The 18,928-nt window shown below is 50.9% G+C and overlaps 8 protein-coding genes across 8 annotated transcripts; 4 read left to right on the top strand and 4 right to left on the bottom strand.

The window, feature by feature from the left end:
• Nucleotides 1-406: 406 nt before the first annotated feature.
• N7511_009868 (putative 3-beta hydroxysteroid dehydrogenase/isomerase family protein) lies at nucleotides 407-2,029 on the bottom strand (the record flags this gene model as incomplete). The annotated part of the gene is made up of 3 exons (XM_057132245.1): nucleotides 407-998; nucleotides 1,097-1,742; nucleotides 1,807-2,029. 3 exons carry the CDS (start codon nucleotides 2,027-2,029, stop codon nucleotides 407-409), a joined length of 1,461 nt encoding a protein of 486 aa, XP_056980233.1.
• Nucleotides 2,030-3,171: 1,142 nt separating this feature from the next.
• N7511_009867 (MFS transporter) lies at nucleotides 3,172-5,039 on the top strand (the record flags this gene model as incomplete). The annotated part of the gene is made up of 4 exons (XM_057132244.1): nucleotides 3,172-3,485; nucleotides 3,537-3,913; nucleotides 3,972-4,248; nucleotides 4,316-5,039. 4 exons carry the CDS (start codon nucleotides 3,172-3,174, stop codon nucleotides 5,037-5,039), a joined length of 1,692 nt encoding a protein of 563 aa, XP_056980232.1.
• Nucleotides 5,040-5,239: 200 nt separating this feature from the next.
• N7511_009866 (nuclear telomere cap complex subunit Ten1) lies at nucleotides 5,240-5,785 on the bottom strand (the record flags this gene model as incomplete). Its single annotated transcript, XM_057132243.1, has 2 exons — nucleotides 5,240-5,618; nucleotides 5,700-5,785. The coding sequence occupies 2 exons, from the start codon at nucleotides 5,783-5,785 to the stop codon at nucleotides 5,240-5,242; spliced, it is 465 nt and encodes a 154-aa protein (XP_056980231.1).
• Nucleotides 5,786-6,216: 431 nt separating this feature from the next.
• N7511_009865 (ESCRT-III subunit protein SNF7) lies at nucleotides 6,217-7,101 on the top strand (the record flags this gene model as incomplete). Its single annotated transcript, XM_057132242.1, has 4 exons — nucleotides 6,217-6,391; nucleotides 6,466-6,670; nucleotides 6,755-6,963; nucleotides 7,025-7,101. 4 exons carry the CDS (start codon nucleotides 6,217-6,219, stop codon nucleotides 7,099-7,101), a joined length of 666 nt encoding a protein of 221 aa, XP_056980230.1.
• Nucleotides 7,102-8,058: 957 nt separating this feature from the next.
• N7511_009864 (chromatin structure-remodeling complex subunit RSC7) lies at nucleotides 8,059-10,060 on the bottom strand (the record flags this gene model as incomplete). The annotated part of the gene is made up of 4 exons (XM_057132241.1): nucleotides 8,059-8,668; nucleotides 8,719-9,688; nucleotides 9,755-9,910; nucleotides 10,012-10,060. The coding sequence occupies 4 exons, from the start codon at nucleotides 10,058-10,060 to the stop codon at nucleotides 8,059-8,061; spliced, it is 1,785 nt and encodes a 594-aa protein (XP_056980229.1).
• A 1,105-nt stretch (nucleotides 10,061-11,165) lies between these two features.
• N7511_009863 (uncharacterized protein) lies at nucleotides 11,166-11,420 on the bottom strand (the record flags this gene model as incomplete). Its single annotated transcript, XM_057132240.1, has 1 exon — nucleotides 11,166-11,420. The coding sequence occupies one exon, from the start codon at nucleotides 11,418-11,420 to the stop codon at nucleotides 11,166-11,168; it is 255 nt and encodes an 84-aa protein (XP_056980228.1).
• Nucleotides 11,421-12,290: 870 nt separating this feature from the next.
• schA (serine/threonine protein kinase SCH9) lies at nucleotides 12,291-15,241 on the top strand (the record flags this gene model as incomplete). The annotated part of the gene is made up of 3 exons (XM_057132239.1): nucleotides 12,291-12,334; nucleotides 12,559-13,728; nucleotides 13,792-15,241. 3 exons carry the CDS (start codon nucleotides 12,291-12,293, stop codon nucleotides 15,239-15,241), a joined length of 2,664 nt encoding a protein of 887 aa, XP_056980227.1.
• Nucleotides 15,242-17,103: 1,862 nt separating this feature from the next.
• Nucleotides 17,104-17,511, top strand: N7511_009861 (uncharacterized protein; the record flags this gene model as incomplete). The annotated part of the gene is made up of 1 exon (XM_057132238.1): nucleotides 17,104-17,511. One exon carries the CDS (start codon nucleotides 17,104-17,106, stop codon nucleotides 17,509-17,511), a length of 408 nt encoding a protein of 135 aa, XP_056980226.1.
• Between the last annotated feature and the right edge of the window lie 1,417 nt (nucleotides 17,512-18,928).

Below are 18,928 nucleotides of genomic sequence, written 5' to 3'. Positions count from 1 at the left end.
CTTTTGTGCCGAGACCATCTCTATCTTCCAACGCTGTGACTCCACGCTCTGGTCCCGGGAATGGGTGTTCTCCTGTTGAAGCCATTACCTCCAGCAAGCAACAACCTCAAACTACACCCATCTCTGGTCTCAAAACACCAACACCAGCCGCTCCAACATACTCCCTACATCGGGGTGAGAATTGGAGGAGGAAATCCCCCATAATATCCGGGTACTGCAGGTCAGCACCAGCTACAGCATAACATCCAATGAACAACACATCTCTGGATGGTCTTCACTCATAGCACCAAACCCCTCTTTCTCAGTCCTACTGTGTAGTCAACCCTAAGCTACGAAGCCAATTCAACAGCCACGTATTCGAAATTCAATTCCACACCGTGCCGCATAATTCCAAGATCTAATGACCCTACACCTTCACCGGCGCAACAACATTAACATCCACCCCCTCCTCCACAACCTCAACCCTAAATCTCTGCACAACCCCCTTAACCCTAACCCCCTCCGTCCCAGCCCTCAAATTCCACTCAACAAGCCTCCGACACATCCCATCCAGCGTCGAAATAACAGGCCGATACCCCAACCCCCCCTCTTCAGGCCCCAACCTCGCCCTACAATCGTCCCCAAAGACATGGATATTCAAAATTCCAAACAGCGCCGGCTGGATCTGCTCAAGGTCCTTGGGGAGCGCAGGTAACAGCCACTGCAGGTAGTTGTACCGCAGGAATGCATATGCCTCGACGATGTAGGCGAGCAGGAGGAACGGCGCGGGTTGTAGCTCCGGGAAGGAGACCGGGGTTGAGGATACGGTTGTTAGTAGCTTGTACAGATCGCCGAAGGAAATTGCTGGGTTGGGGTCTGTCACTGCGTATGCTTGGCCGCTTGTTTTGGGGTTTGTGTTGCTTGGGTTGCTCTGTTCGATGAGGCGTTGTTCGTAGAGAAGATGGGCTAGAGAGACGTTTTCGGCGTGGACGAAGCTTTGGAGGACGGGGGCTGCCCAGCTATTTGGTTTTTGTGTTATTCTATTCTTTTTCTTCTTTCATTTTTGTTTTCTTTGATTGGGGTCCGGGTTGGTTCTGTCATTGGTAGGTTGACTTACGTTGGACTGCCGCCGTTGCGGAGGTAGATGTCTGTGATGGCCATGCTGTTCTCGCCGCCTGTGCCATAGATTCCATTGACTGGACGGATACATCCCGTTCGGAAGTTGTTCTCTGGGTCATCGGCGGTTCGAACGATACGCTCTGCCTCGGCCTTGGATGCGGCGTAGTTTCCGAAGAATTCACCGTGTGTCTTGGGTAGCTTGCGTTCGTCGCCGAGGACTTGCACCACACGCGTGGGCTCAGTGGCCCATGGCTTGATCCAGAAGTTTGGTCGATGGATGCCGATGGAGCCAGAGGATGTCCAGATGAAGCACGAGGCGCCTGCTTTCTTTGCTGCGCTCAGGACATTGCGCGTGCCGTCGATGTTGACTTTACTGCATAGCGAGAGCATGCTCTGCAGGCGATCCGATGGTCGAATCACGGCTGCTGTGTGGTAAATTGTTAGAGGGAGATTAGCAGCTCTGGCTGGCCATGGTTCTTCAAAGGCCGTGTCCACTGCGAGTAAGTCGGTGATGTCGACTTTTGTGTAGCCTACGCCTTGGTCGAGAAGTTCCTTGGCAGGGGGGACTATGTCTAGCACACGTATAGCTTTGGGGTCTTCACCGCGGGCTAGGAGATGGTTGGCAATCCATGCTCCAACGAGGCCTATCACCTTGTTAGTCTGTCTCTCGTGTGGTGGTGGACATGGGGAGTTTTGCAGATGGCATACCTGTTCCGCCGACGATCACGTATCGGCGAGACTGTTTCGGTGGCAAGTGCTTGGTCATATCGATGGGGGTTTCCAGATTCTTTTTGTAGGCTGCTTTGATTTCCTCGACAGTCCAACGATTTGGTGATATTCGTCGAGCTTCCTCCGGTACTGCCTTCATGGCACAGTTGATCCGCCACATGTACAGGACGCCCAGCGTCAAAATGCCTATCAGTAACAACATAGCTGAGGCTTCTGCAGACTCTTGAGCAAGGACGTCTTGGAGATCTTAAAGAGGTTTACAGGAGCGGGGGATTGCGGCGTAAATGGCTAAAAAGAAGCTCCGATGGTTGCAGACCCGGTCCGATGAAAATCTTGCCGTTCAATTATCATGCATTTGTTCCATTTCTTCCTTTATTTGACATCCGATCTGATTGAAAATGGCAGGTCGCTTAGATCTCGGTTATTTTAAACGAGCGACCTGAGACCCTCCCGTTGCTCCAAGCGAGCATCCTGACCTCATCACACGGGATCGTTTGTTCAGCGAGCCATTCCAGGCCCGGTGAGGAAACAGAAGTGTTGTGCACCTGAATATTGAGGTGACGGTGGAAACAGTCAGGGCAAACGTGAATCGGGTTCTAACCTTATAGATGCAACTAGACAAGAGCGGAACATTCCGCCTTTTCGCCCCTTTTTGAATTGGACTTTGAGTTTCAGGTCGAATTTGGCTCGGTCCCACTTTCAAGTTCGCGGGATATATTCTCTGCCGCCATTTGGGTAGATGTTGTGTGTGTATGCAATTGACATGGATATGGACTTGGAACATGGACCATGGACCATGCAACATGCAACATGCAGCAGGCAATAGGCAACAGACAGCATGTGTCAACCCCCAATATTACCCCGGTCTCGAGACCCATCACAGATGGAGACATTCACTGTATTCGGCAAACCGGCACGCTAAGCTGCCCGAGTCCACTTCCAGCCTGATACAGTAGATCCAGAGAGTTGAAACATTTCCTTACTGTACAGGAGATCTTGGTCCCATGGGGAAGTCTCCATGTTATATTCTCACGTTGATAGGAGGGCAATGCCTCGATGGCGCCATTTGATGCCTGTCAATACAGTCGAGTAGCTCTTGGCTCTCTTTCATTCCGTCCTCGGTTTCTAGTTCATGACAAGATGCTTATCACTGCCTGGGCCCCACTGCTTGGAAATTTTCCCAGCTGTTTGATAACTAACTAACTAAGTTATTCCGTCTTACTTATGTAAATCGGACTGCTCTTTCTCTAATTCCGCTCTCGGGTCTTAGCTTTTTATTTCTCTTTTCTATACTTTTTTGTAAAGGCGCCCGTCCCGAACCTTCGATTGTCAAAGCTTCTCGGGATGCCTCAAAATCCCAATTCGGAAGCCGAGAAACGGTCCCAGAATGCCGAGACCGATTCTATCGGCGAGTCTATCTCCTCGGTAGAAACACATGATGACCACGATGCCCTGGGAAAGACATTGACGGCTCGCGCTTCGCGAACTTCACATATGTCCCTGTCGGAGCGAGTGACCACCATCGCGACCAATGCCACTGCCGACCCTAACTATGAGGTGGACTGGGAGGGCGAAGATGACCCCGAGAACCCCAAGAACTGGAAGATGGGCTACAAGGCCATGGGCATATTCTTTCTCGCATGGAACACTCTCACCGTGTAAGTTTTCAATGGTATATTGGTAGTACATCAAACTGATCATCCTGGCAGCGTATTATATTCAACTTCTTATACTTCGGGCATCACTCTGATTGGCGAGGAATTCGGCTCATCTGAAACCATTGTGACTCTCGGATTGACATTCTATCTCATCGGCCTGGCCATGGGATCGATGTTTATGGCTCCGCTCAGTGAAGTGTATGGACGTAAACCCGTCTGCGTGATCTGTCTATTTGTCTTCACTGTCTTGATCATTCCCTGTGCTCTCGCCAAATCCGTAACAACCTTGATTGTCGTTCGTTTCATTGGTGCTTTCTTCGGCAGTGTCATGATCTCCACTGCGCCTGGTATGGTCGCTGACCTGGTAGATGATGAGCACCGCGCGCTGGCCATCTCCATCTGGAGTCTTGGCCCATTGAATGGACCAGGTTTGTCGTCCCTATACTCCCCAGTGTATCAAGCCAAACCATTTCTAACAGAGACCAGTCCTCGGCCCTGTAATCGGAGGATTCGTCACCCAATATCTTGGCTGGAGATGGATGAACTGGATTGCGCTCATCCTATCCGCCGTCGCATTATTATTTGCTATCCTCCTCAAAGAAACATACGCACCAACCCTTCTCCAAAAGAAAGCAGCCCGACTCCGCAAAGAGAGCGGTGAAAACCGCTGGTGGTCCCGCTACGATCAAAAGGCAACCTTATACGAGATCCTCAAGCTGAACCTCAGCCGTCCATTCGTAATGGCTGTCACCGAACCAATCTGGTAAGCCCTAACTAAAGCTCCCCTGCCCAAACCTCCACCCACCAGAACCAACCCTAACAAGGCCCAGCATCTTCTGGAACATCTACATCGCAATCATCTACGGAATCCTCTACCTCTGCTTCGTAGCCTACCCAATCGTCTTCCAAGAAATCCGCGGCTGGGACCTAGGCCTATCAGGCCTCGCCTTTGTAGGAATCGGAATCGGCGTCGTCCTCACAATCGCCTGCGAGCCCCTAATCCGCCGCCTCATCAACAGCCACGCCATCGACCCGGAAACCGGCAAACCCGCCCCAGAAGCCATGGTCTCCTTCATCTGCATGTGCGCCGTGCTCATCCCCATCGGCGAGCTCTGGTTCGCCTGGACCTGTTCGCCCGCCTCGATTCCCTGGATCGCACCCTTGCTCGCGGGCATCCCCTTTGGCGCGGGCAACACCGGCGTCTTCATCTACGCTTCTAATTACCTGACTGGCAGTTACGGCATGTATGCCGCGTCTGCGTTGGCGGGCAACTCTGTTATTCGGAGTATCCTGGGCGGTGTGCTCCCGCTGGCGGGCACGTCTATGTATGCCAGTCTGGGGCCGAATTGGGCCGGCACGTTGCTGGGTCTGTTGGAGGTCGTGATTGTGCCGATTCCGTTTGTGTTTTACAAGTATGGGCATAAGATCCGGGAGCGGAGTACGCTGATCTCGCGCATGCAGGAGGACAAGAAGAAGTTGGAGGGGAAGAGGGCTAAGAGGTTGGCGCAGTTGGCTCTGCGGAATGATGAGGAGAAGCAGGCTGGCGTTGTTTAGTGTCTATCTTTGGTCTTTGTTGGTCTTGGATGGGTGTCTTATACCCCTCCCCTCCCCTCCCCCGAGTCTTGCGTCTGAGATGTTACAAAAGTGCTTTTTATAATTATGAAATGTCTAATACATTAGTGGCCTGTACAGGCTTGTCCAAGAGAATAATAGTGTGGCTTTTTGTTATGTTTTGGCTTCCATCACTGGGTATCTCAGTCGTTGACTTGTATCATGCGCTCCACATGCTGTGAACTGCGAAGGATCTGCTCATATTCTCCAAGGGCAATTGCGCCAGCTGGAAACACCATGACGGCCTCGACATGCACCGGGCGAGACGGAACTGTGACTGGTCCGGTGGGTGGATCGCTGGATTGCGTTGACCCCGGCGTTGAGGAAAAGGAAGAAGACGGAGGCTGTGACTCTCTGACATAGCCCAGCACGTTCAACCACGTCCCCACGCGGAGTTCCTCGGCAGTGAGGTTCTCAAGGACAGCATTGATATCGACAGATACTGAGTCGATCTCAGCTCTGCTGCGGGGATAGTTGTGCTCCAGGACCAGATGGCCGGTGGTGATGATATAGTTTCTCACACTGTGTGATCGCAAGGCAGAAATCACCGTTAGTATTTAATTGCAGTTCCATACATCACATCCGTTGCTAGGCTGGACGCACCAGCCAAGAAAGCGGACCTTCGAGTCCGCCTGTAGAGAGGAAAGATCGGAGAGGAACACGCGAGTAGAGGGGCGCGGCCCGTTCATTCCAGCATCAAAGTCCAAAGGCCATCGACATGGCAAAGTGAACCGCACACCAAGTGAAAGAAGATCGCATCGACGGTCTGATAGTGCACGTGACCGATCTTACCGTGTATGTCATAGGCCCGAGGGGAAAGACTGATCTCTCCCCTCCTCATCGGGTTATCCTGACATTCTACGACCAAAGAACTAATCAAGTCCTTGGTCACTCGGAATTTTAGTCTACATCATACTTCTATCACCTGTGTCAAACTCAAACTGAGTTTGCCTGGAGCCTATCGCACCTCCACCTGACTTGCAGCAACCCACTCGCGCGACACAATCAACGCCTCTCTTGATCTATTTGGCTGGCTGACTTCCTTGGACACAACACCACAACTCACCGAGCCCTTTGCATACATCTTCCCGGCTCTCTATTCCAGTTACACGGATTCAATATGTGGTCTTGGTTTGGCGGTGCCGCCGCTCAGAAGCGCAAGGATGCGCCTAAGGATGCCATTCTCGCGCTGCGGGGACAGCTGGCTTTGCTTCAGAAACGAGAGAAACATCTTGAGAACCTGATTGCGGAGCAGGATGCTCTCGCGCGAAAGAACGTCAACACGGATAAAAATGGTAGGTTTACTGGGCTTGTTTGAGACAACCGGAGGGTGGGTTCAGGAACCGAGGCTAACGTATGGAAACTGTAGCTGCTAAGAATGCTCTCCGACGGAAAAAGGTGCACGAGAAGAACCTTGAGCAGACAACGGCGCAGACAATGCAACTCGATCAACAGATATACTCGATCGAAGCGGCGAATATCAACCACGAGACTCTACAGGCGATGAAGCAGGCCAGTGCGGCTATGAAGGTGATTCATGGTGGAATGAAGCTCGAGGATGTCGACAAGACAATGTATGTGGTTATCGGATTGATATGGCAGGCCCCGCTTGGGACTTGCGGCTCTTGGATGTGGTATTGATACTGATGACTATACAGGGAGGATCTCCAAGACCAGCATGCGCTCCACACGGAAATCGGAAACGCTATTACCAGTGTGCCACTCGGCGAACAGCCCGACGAGGAAGATCTCGAGGCCGAATTGGAAGGTCTCGAGCAAGAGGCCATGGATGCGAAGATGCTCAACACTGGCTCTGTACCTGTCGGCGCCCAGCTGGATCGGTTACCAGCTGCGGGGAACACAGAACGTATGTTGGACCTGGCTATCTATACAACACATCATTTACCACTTGCTGACGTCTTCCATAGTCAAACAACCCGCCCAGACGGAGGAAGACAACGAAGAAGCCGAGCTGGCAAAACTGCGCGCGGAAATGGCCATGTGATACTCCCTCTCGTTCAGCCACGCGACCCATGCAGCCCCAGCATTGATTTCCTCTGTTTCTTCCATCCTTGATTCTTGTCTCACCCTCGCATGCATGACCGGCCATTTTCTCAAGCAAGTCCCTTGGCCGGCTGTCTGGTTCTTTCTTCTGGCCTCTTGTCCCGGCGCTGACCAGGCTAACTTTATACTGTTCTTTCCTCCTATCTTGTTTTCTCCTCCATCTTCTCCATCATATTCCTCCGAGACAATTTAGTCGGGGGCCTCTCTCTGTGTCTTCTGTCTGCTTTATCACTTTTCTATCTGGCTGTTCCACTCCTCAACATCCTTCAATACAAACCAAATCAATCTTTCCATTCCTGTTTCATGTTCTTGCTTGTTCTGTTTCTTTCTCTGTTTTTTTTTTTAATGGAGTTCGTTTAGATTATCGTGGTTCTTTGTTTCATGTAAGCTAAGATCTTAATAACAGCTCGGGATTGCACCATCATTAAGCTGTAGCTCTGTACTATAACCAACATTCAAAAACTGTACTCAATTTAGAAAAGCAATCCACCTCTCTACGGCATGTAATGCAAGATTTTCTTTAACGATATTTCATTATTAACCCATACATACATGCATATCTGAATCCAGCCAAACACAAGCCCAAAGGCAGCATCAGAAAGGAACAGATACGAAAGTCAGGTGCATCACCGAGAGCGACAGCTCTCATTTGGTAATCATAAAATGCACTCTCGACAGAGCGAAAAGCGAAAAGAGAAAACGACAAAAAAAAAGAAAATAAGAATAAAACTCCTTTGACGAACTAAGTCGCCAACCATACCCAACCAACCCAAGCCCCGGATTCGCCGATGCAGAAGTAATTCAATGAATAGAATCCCAGAAAAAAAGTGCCATTACCACGCCCGAACCGAAAACAAGGACCACGCAGGTCGTGGAAGTGAGAAAGCGGACACGGGAATCAAGGGAACCAGGCGTAGCTCTTGGTGGGCTGGACGCGGTGGCCGTTCTCCGACTCTGTGCCCCACTTGGATTTCCACTCGACTTCGGCGGTGGCGGCGTCGAGGAGGGCTTGCTTGCACTCTGGCGGGAGGAGGGCGATGATTTCGGGGGTCATGAACTCTGGATGAGTCGGGTTGGCAATGCTGACCATGCCGTTGTAGCCGATGTCGTGGAGATCGCCGTCTGGGCCGGGAATTCCCATGTTGGAATACTGGGGGGATTCGTAGATGATGTCTTGGACTAGGCAGCGGTCTGTGACGGAGCGGGGGACTGGGGGGAAGATGGTTGCGGGCTTGGTTGTTTCGGGGTCGGTGGGTTGTTGGTCGTTGGATTCGTTGAGGTTTTTGTTGGTGGGCTCGTCGGTGGCTTCGGGACTGTCTGCGTTGGCGATGTTGAGCGAAGACATATTGCTTGCAAGACCGGCTTGGGCGTCTGATTCTGCGGGGACGGCTTCCCAGCGGGCGTGGGTTGGCTGCATGATCTTGGGGTATTGCATGGTGTTGGTGTGCACTTCATAGACTCCCTTCAGGTTGGTGCGGCGCATGTCGGCAAGTTTGTGGTTGTAATTGCTAGGAGAGGGTTAGCTTTGAGTTTGAGCTTTGCATGATTCGGAACTTACCTTGCTGCGCGGGCATGCTCCAACATCCAGTTGTCGTCAGTCACGGGAACACGTCGCTTCTTTGTATCAACGGGCTTGCCGCCGGCGAGAGGCACAGTGGGTGCATTGGTGTGGTAGACACTGCTGGCACCGTGCCAGGCAACATACTGATTGCGGTTGTACTCTTCGCCAGGGCCGGGGATTCTATCCTCTGGGACGGCCAGCTCGCCTTCGACGTCACCGCGCTCACGGGCAACTTGCTCGTCGTAGTCGTCGGTGATCTTCTTGCCTCCGACGATAATCTTGGCGCCAAACTCACGGAACACAGAGCGAGCAGTGACAACGCCAATGGCACGACCCTTGTAAGAGTGGGGGATCAAATCGCGTTCAATGAGGTCACGCTTAGCATCATCATCAATGATGATCTTGTAGAGCATCTTGTGCTTCTGGAAGAACAGGTAGGAATCGCGGAAGCCGATGCAGCGGGCAGGTTCAGTCGACAGCATGTAGAGACGATTGCCGCGACCAAGGATGGAGAAAGTACGCACACGATACTCACGACCTCCCTGGAGGTGACCATCCTGGTCAACCTTGGTAGCACCGATGGGATCGGGAGGGATCGAGACTTCGTCGTTGATGACATCCATCATGTTGCCTTCTTTGTCGACGGGCACTTGTGTGAGGTGTGAAGGTCCGCGGTTACGGGCCCAGCGTCCTCCGCTGGCAGCAGGACGGCCTCGGCGTCTTCTCACTGGAGTAGTGACGCGGATGTGGCCGTCAGCGTCGAGAGTATCTTCAGGGCGAGGATTCTTGGGTGGACGTCCGATGCGACGTTTCTTGGGAACAACAGATGGGCGACCAGGTCCGTACTTCGGGTCATCGCCAACCTGAAGTTGGGGGACGTTGTCGCCGGGGGTTGCGACAATGGTCTCTCCTTCAGTCTGGGGGTCCGCATGGGTCCGGGCCTCAGTGTCTACACCCTCCCCTTCCACTTGGGATTCAGTTGAACGTTCGGCTGGAGCTTCGCTTTCACCTTCAGCCTCGGCCGCAGTGTCACCTTCAACTTTGGATTCAGCCTCAGGTTCGACCTCGTAATCCTGCTCGGGGGATTCGGCGGTAGATTCCTCTGCTTCGGCTACTGGCGAGGATGCTTGCGACGAAGGAACATCAACCATTTCGTCGTCGGAGCCCTCAGGGAGTACAGGTACATTTTCTAGTATATTGTTAATCGCAAACGCGTCCTAAGGGATAGGTGAAGTGGAGTGGGAGATGGTGTTGAGGCATTGGAAGGGCGTAGTATTGCGACCAACTTACTGATTGACTCCGCTGCCGCTTGGGCAGCTGCCCTCAGCTTGCGTGGCATTTTGGCGATGATGATTCGGCACGCTTCAGCGGAAATGAATCAATAGGCGTATCTGTTTTGCCGGGAGAATGAAAGTCCGAGTCACGTGCTGGGCGGAGAGGAGAAGATCAATGACCGGGATGGTTGACAGATGAGTCATCCACGGAGCGGAGTCACGGGGTCTGGGTTCTTTCCCGCTTACGCAATCACTCTGTCCTGAGATCACATGATTTCACTGCAACCTTTTCCTGCATGACATCATAGGGCTCAGTTCTTCACTGCGGAGCATGTCGGGCACTTCCCTGAATTCAATTCTAGGCCTTGAACCGCCATTGCCGTCTCATATTCTTTTTGATATCATAGCCCTGCGTTACTGGACAATCGGGGGGTTATGCGTTCACCTCTAGATCTGCGCCAAATATATCTCACCGGCAATACCGTTCTAGCCTGAACCCTTATACTACAAATAGCATTGAACAAATGACCCCGAACAAATGACCTGGACAGCCTCCCAACCTAGATTGATCAAGAATGAGTGGTGTCACCTGGGACTTCTTCCTGGTACAACCGACAATCTGGATGTCTTCAGCTTCACATGTCAAGAGGCTTGAGCTCTCAGATTAGCAACAGTTCTCCCCGCTTGGGCCTCTGTTTAGGCATCTTTGAACTGGCGCAACTGGCGGCCCCCAAAAAGTGTCAAGGCTTTTCGGTTCACCAACCGAGGAAATTCGAATGGCAATCTGTGGAAGCCTTGCTACGGCGGATGGAACATACTGCTGACAGGACCGCAGATCGTGACACTTTGCAGATGACCCTCTGCGCCTCGGGCTCGGTTTGGTGCATAACGATGCCTTGCGAATCCTGCATGTTTTTTCTCCTGCAGTAAATCCCGCCATTAAAGCATCAAAAGTGTAGATGTATTTTAACTCTCCTGGGGCGTTCAAGGATAGGGATAATCAGATCCCTTCACCCGGTCAGGCATCGCCAGGAGATCCATTTCCATGTCTTTCGATTCGTTCGAGATGCACAATCGAGAGGGGGAGGCGAGCGCCGATCCTCCCCACCAAATTCGGAGATGGGGAAATAAAGCAGTCGATCTACTACTCCGTGCTGCAGCGCTTGAAGCTCATCTCTGTGGCATGTAATTAACGCATCGGTGGTGAGCTCCACCGAACCATGTTGGTGCTAGTGTCGTAGTGAGGGACCGATGACGCATGTGGAGGGTAGCCTTGGGAGCATTGGGTGACCACAGCATATTTGCAGCTGCAAGGGGAGCTGGAGGGTCGGGCCATATTAGAAGCTTCAAGCTGAAAGGCTGCACCATGATCACAATCGGCTTGTCTAGGTCGGATTCGATCTGGACTGTCACGGTAGGAGGCATGATATTCTACGAGTCCTGTACCGTATGCTGTAGTGCAGAGCGCAGAGTGCATCGAGATTCGCTACAATAGGGAGAAAACGGAAAACACTACTCCGGCATATCAAGAAGAGCGGTCTCACCAGATGATGAAATCGCACAGTACCCCGCCCGAAGAATGCATTCGAGCGCGATAAGAGACTAAATTCGAATATTCGAGAGGGATTTCGACATCCGGTACTGTACTGAGACTGACCTTCCCTCTTCCAATGGACCCTGGACCAGGTGAGAAAGGCAAGCAAACCAGATTCTTCGGGAATGAGAAATAGGCCATAGGAAATAGAAAATACAACCTCGACTGTACTGTAGGAAAACAAGAGAATGGAATGGCCCTCACTAACCAATCCAGAACTAGATCCCGAGTCATTCTCTTGATATGGCTTTGGTCTCCACCCCCCATGATTTGCCTCTTCAAAACATGAATTTACTTAGGAATTAACTTATAATGATTTATACTGGAATAGGCCGCATAGACTAATACAAAAGTGTTCAGAATCCCCCCAGTCAGTGCCGTTTTTTCCCTTGTAATTGCACTGCTTATGGTCAGCTCTTTTCAGCTGGTCATTCAAGAGTTTAGCGCGGAGATATGGATGAATGAAACCCTCGCCAGAGTGGATGATCGAAGCAAAAAACTCCTATTCCACCGATTTCCACCGTGCATGCCCAGTTTATAGCATCGTTCCCACCCTACCGCCATTTACACCTCTCCGAGACTCGTCGCCGAATCCAGTTGGGGCTCGGGTTCAAACCCGCCTTAGTCAACCTCCAATTTTTGCTTTCCTCAATTTTCAACCCAACCCCGCCCCCTCCAACAAATCTTTGAATGGAATCACAATGGCGAGCGGAACCGTATTGCACGATGCAATGAAGCCAATTTCGTAAGTTCTCCGTTGGTTTTCTTTCTTTCTACTTGAGGGAGCGCCCTATCCCGCACACCGCATGGCTGTCCTGGGGATCAACCTGCATGAAACACACGTTTCGAGGCCTTTCTGCCGTGTCGCTTGCTCGATCCGCATCGGACTTTGCCTACAACATCTGAGAGGAGTCCTACACAAGGATCACCACATTTCAAGCCCAAATGGCTAACATTCCGTCTCGTTAGTTCCACATCGGAGATCGAGAATCAAGACCAGATCAGGTCAAACGGGTCAACCCCTACGCCGACTGGAATCGCGACCCCGGAACCCGATCCTGCAGACAAGCGTCTGCCTTCCATAATGCACAACTACTTCCAGGTTGGTTCTACCTCCGGTGATAAAGCGAGTTTGCCGCGGTTTTGGTCGTGCCTGTCGAAATCCTCTGAGGAATCTCCATCAAATGCGCCCCCACACTCCGATTCCTCCGAGTCTTTTGTCATGATGGAACAAGAAGATGGGTCGGACAAGATGATGGAAACTGTACCTGCGGGCCTGCCCACTCCTCCTCATTCGCTGTTGCAACATGACTCAGATGAGATGGAACTCGGAACGAGTCCAGGCACCTCGTCTATCTTCCATACCCTGAAGAGTTACCTCATTCCACATGCAACCCCCGATGATGCTTCCCGCCGTCAAACCTCCCTCCCAGTCTCGAGCATTTCGGACGACCCCGTCCTTGCTACACACTTTTCCAATCCCTCTCTCCCCTCAGATGCATTCTCCCTCACCGAAGCTCCCCTCCTCGACCATGAGAAGCCCTCTTTTTCAGTATCTTCCGAGAATCTTGCCAAGCTAACTGGAAACGCGCCCGATGGGTCGTGTCTAAAGAACACTCCGCCCCTTACCCCTAGGGCCATGTCCAACGAGGTTCCAACCTCCCAGCCAAAGGATGTCACACCGGTCACGCCAGCTGAGCCAGCTCCGCAAGAGCCCGAACCGGAACAACCCGCCACGGACGACATGGAAAGCTCCACGGATGAGATCACAATGAAGCTCGACGAGGCATTCCCCTCGGAGCCTGTGAGATCTGCATCCCCTGCAAATGGTGCGCCCACGGGTCCCATCAACGGTAAACTGTTTGTGAAGATCACCGATGGTCGCGGATTGCGGCCCAGTTTCGACCCATATGTGGTGTGCGTTTTTGAATGGAATGAGTACATCTCCAAAGGTGCTCGTGATGGAGAGGAGGAAACCAAGAGACGCCAGCAGGAGTCTGATGCCGAAGAGGCTGCTGCCGGCCGACCGATGGCCATTCCCATGAAGAGCCGAACGAGCAGTCACAACAGTGCCGGAGAGGGTGATCACAAGGGACGGACGCCTGTCACAGACCCTCACTGGGATCACGAGGCCACCTTGTAAGTGTCATATTAAGCTGTGCCTTTTTTTCTCTCCCTGAATCGCTGGCTTATCTTGTTTAGTGATGTTATGGGCGACCAGTCCGAGCTTGATGTTACTGTTTACGACCGCAACAACCAAGAAGCTTTCCTGGGTCATGTACGACTCTGCGTCAACCTGAAAGAAGATCACAGTCGCTTAGAAGGCTGGTTCCCTCTGGTTGCCCGTGGCGCTGGAGACAACCAAGTGTCGGGAGAGATCCACCTCGAGATGAAATTCGAAAAGACAGATCGGAAGCAGGTCGGGCCTAATGACTTCCTGATCCTGAAGCTGATCGGAAAGGGAACTTTCGGTCAAGTTTACCAGGTCAAGAAGAAGGATACTCAGCGTATCTATGCCATGAAGGTTTTGCAGAAGAAGGTCATCATTCAGAAGAAGGAAGTCGCACATACCCTTGGAGAGCGCAACATTCTTGTGCGTACTGCTATGACAGCGTCTCCCTTCATTGTCGGTCTCAAATTCTCTTTCCAAACTCCGACAGATCTATATCTCGTCACGGATTACATGTCCGGTGGTGAACTGTTCTGGCACTTGCAGCGTGAGGGTCGCTTCCAAGAGGCCCGGGCGAAGTTCTACATTGCTGAGTTGATCCTGGCTCTGCAACATCTCCACGACCATGACATTGTGTACCGTGATCTAAAGCCAGAGAACATTCTCCTGGATGCCAACGGTCATATCGCACTCTGTGATTTCGGTTTGTCCAAGGCCAACTTGACACAAAACGACACTACCAACACCTTCTGTGGTACCACTGAATATCTTGCTCCCGAGGTCCTGCTTGACGAGCAAGGATACACAAAGATGGTCGACTTCTGGTCTCTGGGAGTGTTGGTCTTTGAGATGTGCTGTGGATGGAGTCCATTCTACGCCGAGGATACCCAGCAGATGTACAAGAACATTGCCTTTGGCAAGGTCCGCTTCCCCAGAGATGCTCTTAGCACCGAGGGCCGAAACTTTGTCAAGGGTTTGCTTAATCGAAACCCCAAGCACCGTCTGGGTGCCAACGGTGATGCCAAGGAGCTGATGGCCCACCCCTTCTTCCACGATATCAACTGGGAATCACTTTGCCGCAAGCAGGTGATCCCACCATTCAAGCCTCAACTGCAGTCCGAAACAGACACCTCCAACTTCGACCCGGAGTTCACCAACGCGTTGGAGACCAACAACTCGCTGAACCTCCGCGCCGCCGCCCTGGCCAATGGCCTTATGCCCGGCTCCACACCTCTGTCTCCCGGAATGCAAGCCAACTTCAAGGGATTTACGTTTGTCAACGAGAGCTCCATCGACCACCACCTCAAGGCCGACGATTTGAGCGATCACATGGAAGAAGACGCAATGCATGACCACGACGACGGGTACCAGCGCTCGCACCGGTCCGGCAACTCAGTCGACCAGCGCATGACAGGCGTCCAGAAGACGCACGATGGCGCCGAGTCCGAAATCTTCAACGTCGATGATACCTTTGACATGTGATTACGTTTTTCATTCAATCTCCTACTGCATGATCATGGAGTCTTGATCTGGCATACAATTTTCCTACTTGTCTTGTACATGCCCTCTCGGATGCATCACTTCAGCCCGCAAATATGGGTTTATCTTTCCATCTGCGTTTCCCTACCTTCATGTTTCAACTTTCATGTCTGATGTCTGTCATGTCCATTTCCTACTTCGGCTATCCGTCAGGTCTTCTCACGCTGGTGTTATCCCCGATGTTCCTTTCTCTTTCACTCTGGTATCTACACTGGCAGGGAGTCTTGACCATCTCATAGCAAGAGATGTCAATCATTATTTGCAGATCAGATCTCTGGTCTGCGATACATGATTGCTGCTGTGTGATCTTGACTCCCTACCAGCTAGCCCCCAGTCACATACCCCCTTCTCCCGGGTTTCCATTTACATTACCACATCTAAACAATGTCTCCTGGGTGAATTTGCGTGTTTGGAGTTAGGTTTTGGGTTATTTTCTGTACCTTACTGATTTGACATGTGCTGGCCCCCAAGTTAGCTCTCACGTCTTTGCTTCTGATGTCATTTCTGTCTTCGGTCTCCAGTCAGTCTCCAGCGCAGTTATTGATAACTTATTCTTCTTATCTCTCTATTGCTATCTTCATCTCTATCCTCACTTTTCTCTGAGATCGCTGTCAGTTCGAATTCTGAAACCAGCTCTTCTGCTTTTCTCTATAATCCTCTGTCTCATCTTGATGGTATTGGTAAATCCTTCATGCATGCCTTTTTGGTTGATTGGGCTGTTCTTTGTTAGTTGGGAGTGCAGCATGTAGCCTGCTTGGTTGTCTTGGTGTCATTTTCGTGGTGTTTGGGGATGGTTTCACTTCGGTGTGATGTGCATCTGTCAGTTATTTGGTGCTGTTGATGAATTTTATAGTAGATTGATCAAATATTCATTGTTCTTTCGTGAGATCAGTTATGTTGTGTTCCTCTGTCAAGCCATAACAGACCTAAATCCCCAAAGGCAAATCCCCAAAGACAAAAGACAAAAGACAAGACCAGTAAGGGAACAAAAAAACAGAAAAAGTAAAAAAAGATGCATATGCCCCTCGTTCCTGGGTTCCCTCGACCCAAGACCGTTGGCTTTCCAGGGCCGTCAGTACAACTCGCATCCCCGTGAGAGGGCGGGCCCGTCCCTCTCACAAGGACACAAGTTGTACCGACATAGTCTAGTTGGTTCCAGCGAGGAGTGGGGATACTCTTCCCCCAAATTAGGAACCAGGTGCCAACTAGACTACTGGGGCATTTTGGTGAAATATGACACTTTATTTGCCATCATATCATGTCTGTTTCCTATTTGGGAAATTCGCATATATCTTTTGGATTTTATGCGCTTCGCGGATCGATTCTGGCGTTGGTCACTTTTATTTTTGCTCCTTTTTGACCTGCCAGCCCTCGGCTTTGTGTTTTTGTTCTTCACTGCACACAATGTTGTCTGGTTGACTGTTACACTCTTTGTTACCGTGCACCAGTGCCAAGATTTATATTGCCATATTGGGACTAGATCCCCTGTCTTGACGGCCTTGGCATGGATTCCCACTTGATGAATAGTGGGACAACATTATTAGGCCTGGCCATACTAGTGACTCAGATAAACCCCCTCAGAGACATGTTCAAGATAGACACTGTCAGATAATGAACAGTATCATCATGCATCTAATCTAGACTATCAGCCATGCGGGACCAACATTCTCTAATCAGATAATATTTCCCCCTCCCCCCACATTCAAAAGCGAAGTATAAGAATGAAAACCGCCGCAGTCACCTAAACCAAAGAACCAAATACCCATCCCAACCCTCAACCTTAAGCTCCCACCTTCCCATCAAAAATGCCACCAACACTCATCCCAGCATCCCACACCAAAACAGCCCCCCCAGAAACCTTCCTCGCCCCCTCAAACAACAATGTATTCTGGCACACCCTGATTTCAGCCCCCCAGACAAACACAACAGACCTCAGCGCCGGAATCGCCTCCTGTCCCCCCAGAACAGGCCGTCTCTGTCCCCACCGCCACGAACAAGCAGAGATCTACCACATCCTCGAAGGCGCCGGCGACATGACCGTCGACGGCGTTACCACCGCCGTGCATGCCGGCTGCACGGTGTTCATTCCGCGCAATGCAGAGCACGGCATTGTGAATACCAGTGATAAGCCCTTGAGGTGGTTTTATGTGTTCGCCGTCGGTTCTTTCGGGGATATTGTTTATCGCTTTTCTGGGGATAGGGCCAAGCTGTGAGAGCGGCCCCCGCACTACGCTGTTTCTGGGTATTGGATCCCTGGGGAATCACGTTAACTATCGTTATTCATACTCGTATTCTGGGATGATTTGGGGATGTTCCCTATGTTGACTCTTTGTCTTTGTTGACTTTGTCTGTCTTCAGTGTGGGACGGTTAAATAGATCTGTCTCTGTTTTTTGGAGACGCATTGCGGTGCATACTCGCGTCCTTTGTGGATGGGCGGTAATATTCCCCTGCTGATGAGGAGGTGTGTGATGGGCTGGACCTGCTGGACTATCTCTCGGTTGTGGTATGTCCATGGCCTCGTGGCATGATTCTCTTCTTCGATGTCAGGTGTCTATGTTGGAAGGGCGGCTCTCGTACCAGTGTCATTTGTCACGGAGGTAATGTCGTGGATGATATATTATTATTGAGTTGAATGGGCTTATGTGGTTGTGCCTCAGACAAGAGAGACTCTGGTATCCTAGCACAGAGGGCGTCGAGTGTATGACACGGTACCTGCACATAAACTGGCTTTGCTTTGCTTTAGTTAACGTTAATAGTTATGACTTACTACCTATACTGTTAATCATTTTAATGATTTTATCCTGATAGCCTGAGTGGTTTATCTCAATCCCAACTCTGGGTTGTGCAGTGTTACTAGTAGCAGGGGTCAGCGCGCACATCCCTTGCAGGAAATATCAGAGCTAATTGCTCCGATGAAGTCTAGAAAAAAAAAAATACTGGCATTGTCAGAGCGTCGCTAGTAGTCAGTCTTGTTCTCATTGGAACAAGGAAGTGAAATGAACAAAAAAATAAATTTGAGGGTGACCCGTCTCGATCAGATAACCTTGTGAACTGGAGTCACACGCGCTGCCAATTGCGCCACACCCCCGAATTCGATGAAGGGTGAACCCCACCACAAATTATTACCAATCTTCCCCAGGGCCACTTTAGGAGAAGATTGCTGCTGCTTGTGGTCATAAACTAGATCTATGGGAAGATCAAATAGGTTAATTATTGCTACTGTAGACTTTTCGTTGGTTGTCATTGGCTTTATGGTAGCATTAATGAACCTAAGAGCGGTAAGAACGGATGTATCCAATGTCGCATACGACTACTGTACTGTATATATAACCACACGATCAGCGTATTTCGTACCTGCATGAGCAAGTCAACTAGTGCATGCATTCACCTCAGGGGAATCAATAAGCATGAATAACAGCTCCATCGTCAAACCCGACCCAGTGGCACCACTTAGATCTATTTAAATCCACAACAATACAAGTTTGGACCAGCACTTCATCCCAAACAAAGCATGTCTGGGGATAGTATCAACCATCAACACCAGGCACAGGAACCAAACTTCCATAACTTAATCCAAGACATCCCATAAATAGCATCCACCCCCGATCTGTATCATCTGCATCTGCATG

Source organism: Penicillium nucicola (assembly GCF_028828085.1).
Source record: "Penicillium nucicola strain IBT 29836 chromosome Unknown utg000010l, whole genome shotgun sequence".
In the NCBI taxonomy this organism is placed as follows: domain Eukaryota; kingdom Fungi; phylum Ascomycota; class Eurotiomycetes; order Eurotiales; family Aspergillaceae; genus Penicillium; species Penicillium nucicola.
Note: the sequence above shows the minus strand (reverse complement) of the source record. Positions and strands in the feature narration are given on the sequence as shown.